Source organism: Phaenicophaeus curvirostris, chromosome 5 (assembly GCF_032191515.1).
Source record: "Phaenicophaeus curvirostris isolate KB17595 chromosome 5, BPBGC_Pcur_1.0, whole genome shotgun sequence".
Lineage (NCBI taxonomy): Eukaryota > Metazoa > Chordata > Aves > Cuculiformes > Cuculidae > Phaenicophaeus > Phaenicophaeus curvirostris.
This window is the reverse complement of record NC_091396.1, coordinates 58,047,263-58,059,594: the sequence shown is the minus strand read 5'-3', so window position 1 is coordinate 58,059,594 and position 12,332 is coordinate 58,047,263. Positions and strand designations below refer to the sequence as shown.

The 12,332-nt window shown below is 40.6% G+C and overlaps 1 protein-coding gene across 12 annotated transcripts in view; it reads left to right on the top strand.

Annotated features, from left to right (window-relative positions):
• Nucleotides 1–12,332, top strand: part of CDC42BPB (CDC42 binding protein kinase beta) — a 104,090-nt gene that overhangs the window by 40,778 nt on the left and 50,980 nt on the right. For all 12 annotated transcript variants that reach the window (XR_011337572.1, XM_069858901.1, XM_069858891.1 and 9 more), the window contains exons 3-4: nt 2,645–2,728; nt 6,087–6,182. Coding sequence is in view for 11 of the 12 variants with exons in the window: in XM_069858901.1 (XP_069715002.1) it covers nt 2,645–2,728; nt 6,087–6,182 (180 nt within the window). In the remaining variant the exon portion in view is untranslated. The remainder of the gene's footprint in view (nt 1–2,644; nt 2,729–6,086; nt 6,183–12,332) is intronic.

Here is a 12,332-nt window from a genome sequence, read left to right as displayed (position 1 = left end):
TTCCCTGTTTCCATTCAGACATCAGTGAGGTTTGGGTTTTGTATTTCTGTTCTTTTGTTTTCTTAAAAAAATTAATCCTAATGATTAGAAAATATCTAAGAATCTGGTCTAGTCAGGCTAAGGGTCCTTTAGTTTTGAGGCACCTTCTGCACCTGTCAAGTTTCTTTGCAGAGATCAAATTCATGAGGAGTTACCCATTTTGATGTATGGTTATGTGAATTTTTTTGCTGACACAAGAAGCTGTCCCACTGTTGTCCATGCAATTAAGCAGCAGTGTGTTTACTTCTGCCGTAATTTGATAACCACTTAGTATGAAAATGAGTCAGCTTTCCTTTTATTAATTGCACCTTTTTCTTCCACAGAAGACAATTACCTTCCTCCAGAAAGTTTAAATTGGGCTTTTCTTTAAGCAGTCCTTTCAGTTGGAAATAAATAGTGCTAGTATAGTTAGCAACTGGGGAATTGCTAAATAGCTCCTACAGATTTGGTTTTCTTTTCTCAGGGAAGTTCTCCTTTGCTACATTGTTCTAACGTTTTTAGAGCTGCTCAGCTGTGCCTGTCTTCTGCCATGCCAGGCTCGCATCACTCCTCAGCAGCTGAACTTGCTTCTAACATCCACCACCCTGCAGTGCTTTCAGACACTGATGGTCTTAGATGCAGTGTGGTAGTTGTGTAGCTGGGTTCTGATTTGGGCACTATATTTGTATTTAGGTGACTGAGCGGTTCTAGTGCTGTGTTGTAATAAAACCTCTATGTTGCTACTTCAGGGCAGAGCTAGGCTTGAAAATCTATTCTGCCTCAGAGCTTTTGTTCACCTGCAACAGGTAATCGTGCTCAGTTTGATCTGTCCCTTCAGTGGAGACTGGGATATTTCAGGCAAATGATTCATTTAAGTGTTTGCAGAGAGGTTGTTACATTGGCTTTTAACTGCAAGGCTGTGAGGAAGACAGGAACAAAGCTAAGTGTTGTAGGCTGTTAGTGAAGGTCAGAGTTGAATAGTTTCATATTCCCCAGAGAATCCCACATATTCAGATGAGAAGTTCTCATCTCACTCATCCTTCCCCCACAGCATGAGCAGTGTCTGCAGGAGGTGTTTGTAGGCCAGGAGACACTAGGATGTAAGGCAGCTGTGAATGCTCTGCTAGCTTACATAACCTTATTTGTGCTGGGGTCTTTCCAGCTGCATTTAGGGCTACTTGCCCGTGCCTTTCCTGTGATGGAGACCTACTAGTCCTTTTCTAAGATGTGTTTCTGTTACAAGGCTCTAGTGCGGGTTTGTACTTGGCATCACTCATCTATTATGTGACCTAGTGAATGGAACTTAAGATGCCAAGAGATGGGCTTAGGTATGCGTCTGCAGAGTGAGGTATCTAAATGTGAACATCATGTTCTTGTGTTCCTGGAGGAGCAGCTGTCCCCCTGCTTCTCATTGGGAGCTTCTTTACTGAGAGTGCAGGAGATCCTATATTTCCCTCTTCCCTTCTCAGTAGTTCTGATTTTGTGTAGTGTTATGCTACTTGACACACTTTTCCAACCTTGTTTTAAAGTGAGCATCTTCTTAGAGCTGCTGTAGCTCTCAAATTCTTTATAGGTAAGGTTTGTAAGTGGCAGAAAAGGTGAGCCGATGTGATTCCTGTTACTTTTCCCACTGCTATTCAGAGCTTTGTTGGAAGCAATGACTCCTGGTTGTTTTTCTGCTTCTGAAATAGAGACAAGCTGTGAAGCAGCAGAAATATTCCAGCAGTCCATGTGTAGTCCTGTGTAGATGTTGCTGCCTTAGTCATGATGCCTGCTTTTCTTTTGCCAGCTGGAAGAGTTTAGTGGAAATAATGGCTTTACTACAAGAAGAATTATTTTTGTTCTTGGAGAATACATGTCTTCGTCAAAATAAAGTTTAGTCTTGGTCAAAATAAAGTTTTTGCATTCCTAAGCCTTGACATTTTTGTATTACTCCATTTTTTTTTTTCTTCCCTTGTACAACTGTGTCCACAGCTACTGTTCATAACACACCAGTCTAAGCAAGTCTAATACACAGGATGCATAGTAAAATGCTTCAAGCATAATGATGAATAAGTAAATGAATACTGTTTTTTCTTTTAAATATCTGCATACAGTACACAAAAGCATGTTAATTTGCAAATCTTTCAAGTTTCTGAAACCTGAAATGTGAAAACGAATTAGTCAAATGAGTAGCGTAGAGCCATTGACAGCAGCCTTTCTTGTTTTCTCAGGCTGCCCTTTTAAATGTTGCCTCATTGGCTGAAGGCAGGCATACAAGCATCGCTTGTTCTTGGCAGACAATGCAGCTTTATTGCCCATCTTCATGTGAAAAGCTTCATATTCCTCCTGGATCATCCCCCACGTACTTGATCAGGAGCACTTGACCATACGTGATGTGCTGTGCATCAAGCACATAGTAGTGATGTGGGAGGAATATAGAAAGAGCAAAGACTCGCGCTGTAATTTACCAGTGTGTGAGTTGATCACTGATGATGCCTTAGGAACTTATTTTATTGATTTGTGAACAAATGCTGTTTGAAAATTGTATTTCTTTGATCGTGCTTTTGTTGTGTATATTAAACTATTTAAATAATGTATTTCTCTGACTATACATTTGTTAAATAAAGATACCTTGTTATTTCAGGTTGCAGTTGTTAAAATGAAGTGTACAGAGCGCATTTATGCAATGAAAATTCTAAATAAGTGGGAAATGCTTAAAAGGGCAGAGGTAAGTAATACAGTTCTTTTAATGCAGAGAATTTTTTAAATGACATTAGGAAAATTGCATTGAAGCTCTTCCAGATTAGGAGGAATTATTTCATAAGCATAGGAGCTTCAGTCTTTTTTTTTTCTTTTTCTCTTAAGCTGTTTTAATGCAATCAAGTCTGACAGTCCCTTCCAGGCATCTGTTGTTCTCAGCATTACTGTGTATTCGTTTACCAGACAGTCTGGCCTAGTTCTTACCCTGAATTGGCCAGATTTTTGTTTACAATAAAGGCAACTTAAAGGCTACATGGAAAGCTGAGATTGGTGCTACTGTGACATTCACAGCTGTATACAAAACATTATGAAAAGGTCTTTTTTTTCTCTTGCATTCAGAAAGCACACATAACTAAATATTTTTGAATCACACATTCAGATTGTAAAACAAAATGTGTTAAGAAGGTAAATCTGTTTAAGAAGGGTATTTGTAATTAAAGGAGATGTATGTTGTCACAACAAATTATGTAAATGTGAATGGGCACTTCACAGATTAGGAAAAGACCTATTGAGAATATGCTATGGGAATGGTGTATTCCTAGGGTACCTACTGTTATACAGTAGAGGAAAACCTTATGTCAGATGTAATATTACATAAGTCAGTGGGCAAAATACATAAGGGGAAAATACATGTATCAACACCTGCAGCAGCTATGTTAAGGGGTGAAAGCTAGCTGCTTGCTGAGGACTGAGCCCACTGTGACCCTTCCCTGTCCTATTCTTCTGTCCTTCCTGACACCTCCTCCCCCTGCCTACCCTTTCTAGTTCCTCCCTTCCTTTCAGTGAGTCAGTGCCAACTCTTTTCCTGTGAATAAATCTCCTCCCTCTTGTTAAGCCCCTCGTCACTACTGCCATTGCCTGATGCAGTCACTCTCTGTCCATTGCTCCATGCTTGTTCCAAGCAGTGGCAGCACTCTTTTTTTTTTCATTTATTTTTTTTTTTGAGCTGTCAGAAGAGCTCACTCTCTTGGCTGTGCTACATCAGCAGTTCTGCATTAAGCCTTCCCCTGTACTATTTCTACACAGGCTTCAGATGGGTTAATTCTCTGGTCAATATAGAATTGTTTTAAGCCCAAATGCTTTTAGGGGGCCTCCCAAACTCTAATGGAAATACAGCTATGCTGGCTTCCTTCAGTCATTTTTTAAATGACCTAATTAATTGGCCTACCTAAGTATCTGGAACTTTTACATGTAGAGATGTCCAGAGAAGGCAGCTATTTATGAATTGTCTTCAGATTTTTGCAAGTAACTCCTCTTACGGTTTTCCCAAAACACACTTGGGACAAATTACAGTCCAGCTAAGTTCTCTTTCTCCTTATTTTCCTCATCCACAAAGGAACTGTCTTCTCTGTTGTGCCCCTTTGGGTTTTTTTCCTGTTTAGTTTGCTTGCTTGATTTGGCTTTTCTGGATAAGCAACACTTTATAACCTGTACCTGGAGTTCATAAAATATCTGTGTGTTAAAATTTCCCAAATGTGGTAAAACTTGGTTAGTTTTTCAAACAAAAAATACAGTAAACTCTAGAATGGGCAATTCCACTGAAAACCAGACTTCAGGTGTTCTAATAACCACTGCATGAATGGTTTAAGTGGTACGTTGTTATGCTGGTTTGTTTGTTTTGTATGACTTACTAAACATAGCAAAAAGTTATCTAAATGCTCCTTATTGTTTATTAGCTGCAAGAAAAAAACCCCTGTGGTTGGGAAAAAAATACAAGAAAGATTAGTGGATATCAACTGACATCCATAAATGGGTTGCAAGCAAAAATAGGGATGCCATTTATGTTCATAAGGTGGACCGTTTGTATTCCTCATTCTGACAGCAAAATACATAGTCATTGGTGTATTGCTGTTGACAGTTCCAAATAGGTCCTGACTGGCTGATTAGGTAGCCTGTCGTGCTTTCTCACGGCACATCTCAAGGCCTTTTAAGCTGCCCTAAGCAGAAAAAGGGAGTTTCATACTTTGAATTCATGATGAAAAGTGTTCAGCAGCATTACTGGTTTTGAAGTGTTTATAACATTCCCTTGCTATTTGAGATTGTACAGTGAACTGGATCAAGGAACTGATGTCTTTGAAAATCAACAAACTAGTTTTCTCTGTTGGCAGCCTCCTCATATCATGGTGCCAGAGGAACTGAGAAGTGCTGTGCTGTGGTGCTCAGGGCAAGGGATAGAATTACTTGGACTTGCAGTTGCTGCCAAACTTTTTGTAGAGTGATACTTTGGCCTTGCATTCATAAACTCTTACATCACTCTCAGTTAACAATTAATCACAATTTACATCTCTTCTCCAGTAATTACTAACTTTAAAACATGGTCACGGTATGGCCTTCTTTAATAGAAACATAAATTGGCTTCTGCTTCCTTAGAGGGAAGAATGATTGAAATAACTTTATAAGATGCGATCAGTGTATGGGAAAGCTTTAGAGCTTCCCTGGTATGTTCCTTCCATAGTACGTTTTTTAAGACATCTGGACAAGTGGCATTGAAAAAAAAAATAGATTAGTTATTATCTAGAACACAAACACTTCAGTCTGCAGATACTGAATATCCTAATAATGGCCCTCTGAATTGAGAGTAGTGGAAGAGCCCCAAAGTCTGCATCTTGATGGTCTTGATCCAATAAAAACGTTAATACTTTTTTTTTCCTATTACTTCTTTTATTAAGGAGTACTCCTTGAAGTTTATGAAAGTTGGTTTTATGTAAAGATGCTGAGAAAACCCATTACACAGAGCTGCTTCTCTGAAGTGCCACAGTGTGCTACTTGAAGTAGAGAAAAGTTTATTGAAAATGAAAATGTATTTTACTGGACAAGATAAGACAGCAATAGTAAAATCTGCTTATTTCCTATAGCATGCTGGCAGTGTCTAGAACTGTGATGTAGGAAAAGTGCACATGATACTCTTCTTCCCACGAAGGTCTTTTTCAGAAGAACCAGACTTAATTTCCTAGAGCCATTATCTTCCTGCTACAGATTGCAGTGACAAGTTATCATTTTTCAGGCTTTTACATTATGGAACAGAGCTTCAGTGTTGACTGGAATTGGTTTATGGGCTTTCTGGTGTTTTTGGGGTGTGTGTTGATGGTTGGGTTGTTTTGGGTTTTTTTCTCTTTTCCAAGTTTGCAGTCAGCATTAGAGTGACTGAATGCCTGGCTTCAAGCCTGTGGAGATTCCCTGGCTTGTCACTTGTGCAGACTGAATTCTAATGAATAGAGACCTCTGTTCAGTAATTTTAAATAATCCCATAAAACATCCATATGTATTCTTCCTCTGAAAACTACTTGTTGATGTTGACAATGGCTTTTCCCCCTCTTTTCCTTTAGACAGCTTGCTTCCGAGAGGAGAGAAATGTCTTGGTGAATGGAGATTGTCAGTGGATTACTACATTGCACTATGCCTTTCAAGATGAGAACTACTTGGTATGTTTGATTCATCAGCAAATAAAAGCTTTAGATTATGAAAGGGTTTTTTTGTACATTTAAAGATATGGAATAAATCAGTCCTCATGCCTCACAGCAGTGTTTCAACATTCTTGTTTTCTCCTTGAAGAAAAACTTCAAAGGGACTGACTAACTTCAGGAGAGTGAGAAAGTTGTGTAGTACTATAGTACATAGAGGTGTAGTTAAGCACCTTAAATTATTACCTAATCTTTCCTTGCATAAAATATATTATGCTTAAGTTTAATGTTTTGGATAACATTGCAGGTAAATAATTTGAGAGGTGTTAACTCTGTGCAAGTAAGAATTTTTTTTGTTCCATTAAACTTTCATAATGTCTTTTGAAGCAAGATTTTTTTTAAAAATGGTGAAAGTAATTGAAAATTTTATTTTAAAAAACGTAATGAAACAGTTATTTCTTAAAAGTATTTCGATAAAAATGTGTTTTTAAATCGGTATATAGGTCATCTCAGTAGTTTGAGACACTTCACCAAGCGTTACTAAAGAAAGTCATTATTCCTATTACAGTTTTTAGTGACAAGTTACTAGAACTGTAACATACAAGCTATGTTTCTTAGTCACAGATGTCAGGAGAGCACTGGTCAGGAGCAAAGCCAATTAAGCCCGGATATACTGCAATGTACTGAACTATACAGCTTCCCTGTGGCTCCCTGGGGCTGGGTTTGCCAACCTGCTATTTCTGTAACAGATGACATAGTGGTAATGTGAAAGTTTCACCTTCTTAACCCTTTGCTGAAAGTATCACACTAGCAAGTCATGATTATAAATAAGAAAAAAGTATTGATAAAGAGCTGCCAATGAGTTCAGAAAGTAAGCATATGAAAAGGTTAGAAAATACTCAAACATCTTCACAGGTGCTAAAACAAAACAAATTATTTTTACTATCATGTTCAAAGTATTTTCAGAATAACAAGCACACTGTAAACAAATAAGCAGTGGAGTCTTACACAGTCATTTACAGACTATTTCCATTGAATGCTTTGTGATCGATCCAGACTTTCAGCCTGTCAAAGTTTAGCTATCTCTAGCTCTGCCTTATGAAGAGAGCTCATAATTTCAAATTCCCTCAGAACCAAATAGCTTTCAGACTTGCATAAAAATAACCTAAGAATTCCTAAAACGTATTTGCAATTAGCTTGTAAGAATGAAGCTACTTACAAAAAAGTTAGCTGCACAATACAGCAAGCAGCAGTAATGATAGTAAAGAGAGGGATCTAGTATTGCTAATAGCATTTTATACAAATCTGTTCCAAGCAGCCTATAACAGTATAATACATGTCTTTTCCCCAAGTTTCCAAAGACATCTAGATGTTGAAATTTCACTTGACACCAGAACTTAGACATCTAGTTTTAAGAGTCAGTATCTAAGAACGCAACTACTCTTCCTGGCAGCCAAAGTCAGCATATTCCCCGTTTGCTTAAGGTCTGGTTCTGCATGTGCTGAGATGCTTTGTTCCAATTTGGTCTGTTACTTAGCATCCATCTCATTTAAATGTCTGGTGCTCGCAGATAGGATATATCTGCATCTCAGTCACTCTGTTGTATGTGATGCATTAAGAAAAAGTGAAACGCATCAGGAAAGGACTTTCATCCAAAAACTTGGACAGAAGATTCTGTTCCATACCATCTAAGTTGTTCACTTGCCCATGGCTAAAAGATCTCTTCAGTTCTCTGCTCACTTGAAGAAGTTTATAGCTGTGTTTTTCCACATCTCAGGAGAGCACTGCCATGTTACAGAACCTGGGCAGATTGGGTTTGCTTTTTAGCTGTTGTCCTGGTTCTGGCTGGGAAAGGGTTAATTCCCTGGTTTGGGCAGAGAAAGGGTTAATTTTCACAAGAAGCTATAGGAAAGGACACAGTGAGGGCAGCTGACCAGACTGGTCAATGAGATATTCCTTGCCGTCATCGTCATGTTAAGTATAAATAAGGGAGGTGGTCTGCACAGCAATGTGGCTCGGAGTAGCTCAGTGCAGCTGGGTTGGTTTTATGATTTTGGGTTTTACAGTGCAGAGTTTTTTTCTACAGTGTGGGTACACAACACGGAATTCTGGACTGGGAGCAGCTGGGCATCCGGTCTCCAGTGGTTGAGCGACTTTGCATTGTGTATCGCTCGTGTTTTGTACATTCTTCTACTGTAACAATTGTTGTATTTTCTCTCCCTTTGCTGCCCTGTTAAACTGTTTTTATCTCACCCCATGAGTCTTACCTTTTCTTTTTAATACCCATTCCCATTTCCCCAGGAATGGGGAGAAAAGATTGGTCTTTTGTTGCTGGCTGTCTTACACATGGCTCTTTGTGCCAGCTGCTGGGTTAAACCACAACAGTCCTTTGGCACCCAGTATGGGGCTCAAGGTGTTGAGATAACAACAGAATTAACCAGACTGTGTTATACATTTATTATATTGGTTGAATAGTCACCAGTCACAATGATGTATTAATTGTTCTTACAACTGTGTTGTGTAAATCCATACATGTTCTATGTATTCCCTGCAGCACTCTTTATCACCTTTTGAAGAAGGATAGGGATTATAATTCTGCTGTCTTGTATAATATTGACCTATGATACAATCCTGTCATTAGCAATGAGGTTCAGCTGGTATATGTATTGTTGTCATGTCTGTACATCAGGCGCCATCTCTCAGAATTTGTAATAATCACACCCAGTCTATGGAGGAGGTGGGGGGGAGATGCATTCCCTCCGCTTTCTTCCTCAGGCTAATTCCAACAGCTGTTGAGAATTTTCAGTGTCCTTGGGATGTTCAAGCCAGAAAGTTCCTATTGCTATGTCTCTTGAATGCATTTCACATTTTGTTTAGGGTTAAACAACTATTTCAAAAAACCACCCAGGGATCTGTCGCGAGGCTGGCAGCTACCACAGCGGTGCACTGGTGGTGATACCACACTAATCGAGGGTCTCTGATTCCCATCCATAAGCTGATTCATCAGATGGAGAGCTGAGGAGTGATCAGTACGATAGCTCACCCTTCAATAGTCCCATATGACCAGTGTGAAAATCTAATGGAGAGTGGAGGCTGACAGTAGGTTATTGTGGATGAAGTCACACTGCTAGAACTTCAATATGAATATGAGTCAAAGACAGCCAAGTGCTATGTCGCAATTGAGATCACTAATGAATTTTTCTCAATCGCTTTGGCAGCAGAGTGCAGGCCACAGTTTGCTTTCAGTTGGAGGGGCATCCAGTACACCAGGAATCGACTGCCTAACGGTGGACAGAGGTCCACAGCTCTACCATTTGCTGTGGACTGATCCAGGCTGTACTGGAACAGGGTGAAGCTCCAGAACACCTGCAATACATGGACAACATCTTCATATGGGACACCACAGCAGCAGAAGCTTTTGAGAAAGGAGAGAAAGTAGTTCAGATTTTTCTGAAAGGTGGTTTTGCTATTAAAAAAATAAGTAAGGTAAAGGGACCTTCATAGGAGATCCAGTTTTGGGGAATAAAGTGGAAAGTTGGGCATTGGTGGATCCAAGTGGATGCGATCAACAAATACCAGCTATGTCTCCACTGACTGGCAAAAAGGAAACCCAAGCTTTCTTAGGCTTTATGGAGTTTGGGACAATGCATATTCCAAGTTACAGTCTGATTGTAAGCCCTCTCTCTCAAGTGACCTAGAAGAAGAATGATTCCAAATAGGGCCCTGAGCAGTGACAAGCCTTTGAACAGATCAAATGAGAGATTGTTCATGCAAGACAAGATGTAAAAAATGCTCTACACCACAGTTTGGAAGAATGGCCCTACCTGAAGTCTCTGCAGAAAATACTAGGAGAGACTCAAGGCCGTCCCCTAGGGTTTTGGAATCAGGGATATAGAAGGATCTGAGGCCTGCTATACTCCAACTGAAAAAGAGATATTGGCAACATATGAAGGAGTTCAAGCTGCTTCAGAAATGGTTGGTACTGAGGCACATCTCCTTTTAGCACCTTGACTGCTGGTGCTTGGCTGGATGTTCAAAGACAAGGTCCCCTTTATGTATTGTGCAACTGATGCTGTGTGGAGTAAATGGGCCACACTAGTAACGTAGCAGGCTTGAATTGGAAACCAGTCTTCCAGGAATTTTGGAAGGGATCATGGACTGTCCAGAAGGCAAAGATTTCAGAATGTAACCAGAGGAGGTGGTGATGCAGGCTGCAAAGGCCACACTGTATAGTAAAATGCTAGGAAATGAAAATGATATTGTTCATTGTTGAAATGTAGGAAAACATCAGATGTGGAAGCCTGTTCTTTGGAGTGCAACATGATGGGCTGCAGAAGCTGCTGAAGGACAAGGTGAATCGATTCAATTTGCAGAGGTGAAAGCCATCCAGCTGGTTTTAGATATTGCTGAATGAGAAAAAGGGTTAGTACTTTATACTGACTCATGGATGTTCGCCTGTGCCTGATGCGGGGGGGAGTGGGGGTTTACAGCCATGGAAGCACAGCAGCTATCAGCACAGAGACAAACCCATATGGGTTGCCCCATTGTGGCAAGATATTGCTGCCCAGTTTGAGAATTTGGTTGTGAAAGTACATCACTTAAGAGCTGGGCCACTGAGGAACATCAAAACAACCAGCAGGTGGATCTGGACTGGGAACTTAAAGTTGAAGTATATCTCAGTGGGCCCATGACACTTCAGGCCAGCGTGGCCTGAAGCAGCATATCAATGGGCTCAAAGTCAAGGGATGTTCTTGACCATGGACACTACGGCACAGGTTAGCCGTGAATGTGAAACACGAGCTGCACTCAAGCAAGCCAAATAGATGAAGCCTCTGTGTCCTATGGAGGACAATGGTTGAAATATAAGTCTGGTGAAGCCTGGCAAACTGATCATATCATATGCTTACAAACCCACCAAGGAAAGTGCCATGTGCTTACAATGGTGGAAGCAACCACTGGATGGCTAGAAGCATAGTCTGTGCCCCATGCCACTACCTGGAACACTGCTCTTGCTCTTGAAAAGCAAGTCCTTTGGTGGCATGGCACTCCAGAAAGAATTGAGGCAGACAGTAGGACTCAATTCTGAGACAACCTCATGGACACCTGGGCCGAAGACCATGATATTGAGTGGATATATCTCATCCCCTCTCATGCATCAGCCTCTGTGAAAATCAAACAATACAATGGACTGCTAGAAACTATACTGAGAGCAATGGATGGTGGGACCTTCAAACATTTAGCAAAATCTGCCTGTTTAGTCAACACACGGGGATCTACCAGTTGAGCTCTCCCTGCCCGATCCATACTTTCACGTACTGTAGAAGGGGATAAAGTCCCAGTAGCGCACATGAAGAACTTGTTAGCCTAGGTTAGTTCTGCCTAAGAAGGAGGCAAACCCTTTTGTAGGATTGCTTTTGCTCAAGGACCTGGATGTACTTAGTGCGTGCTTCATCAAGATGGGAAATTCCAACGTGTATTTCAAAGGGATTTGATTTGGGATGCGAATAGCCAATAATTTGTATTGTATGATGTTACTTCTGTGATTGCTATGGGTCATATCAAAGGTATTACAGTGAGGATCACCTAGATTAATGAACTGACTGATGAAACTGAACAAAGAGCTGCCTTCAGCAGTAGGCGCCTGACAACTTCCTCAAGGTCAGCATCCTCAACCTGCAGACCATGGGCATGGGCTGTGCCAGGTACACCAGCTGCGTGCTCCTGATGCAGCATGTGGCAATCCAACACCACACACTCTCTCTCCTGCCCTGGAGAACTGTTATAACAGGTGGAGCCCAAAGTTATGGACTGAACTGAGCAAGCATTTTGAAGGGATGGCCTATGAACTAAGGGAGTGATATCTGTGTGTATATATAGCAAAAGATACAAAAAATTATGGTGAACAATTGGAAAGTGTAAGATCTAGGCATGACTAAGGTGATATAGAATTAGAAGTGGATAATGTCCTGGTTCTGGCTGGGAAGGGGTTAATTCTCTGGTTTGAGTAGAGAGTTAATTTTAATAAGAAGCTCTGAAAGGACAAGACTGAGGCCGTTGACTGAACTGGCTAGCAAGATATTCCATGCCATCACCATCATGTCTAGTACATATAAGAGAGGAGGTTGGCAAGGCGGCACGGCTCCACAACTCAGAATTCCAGACTGGGAGGGA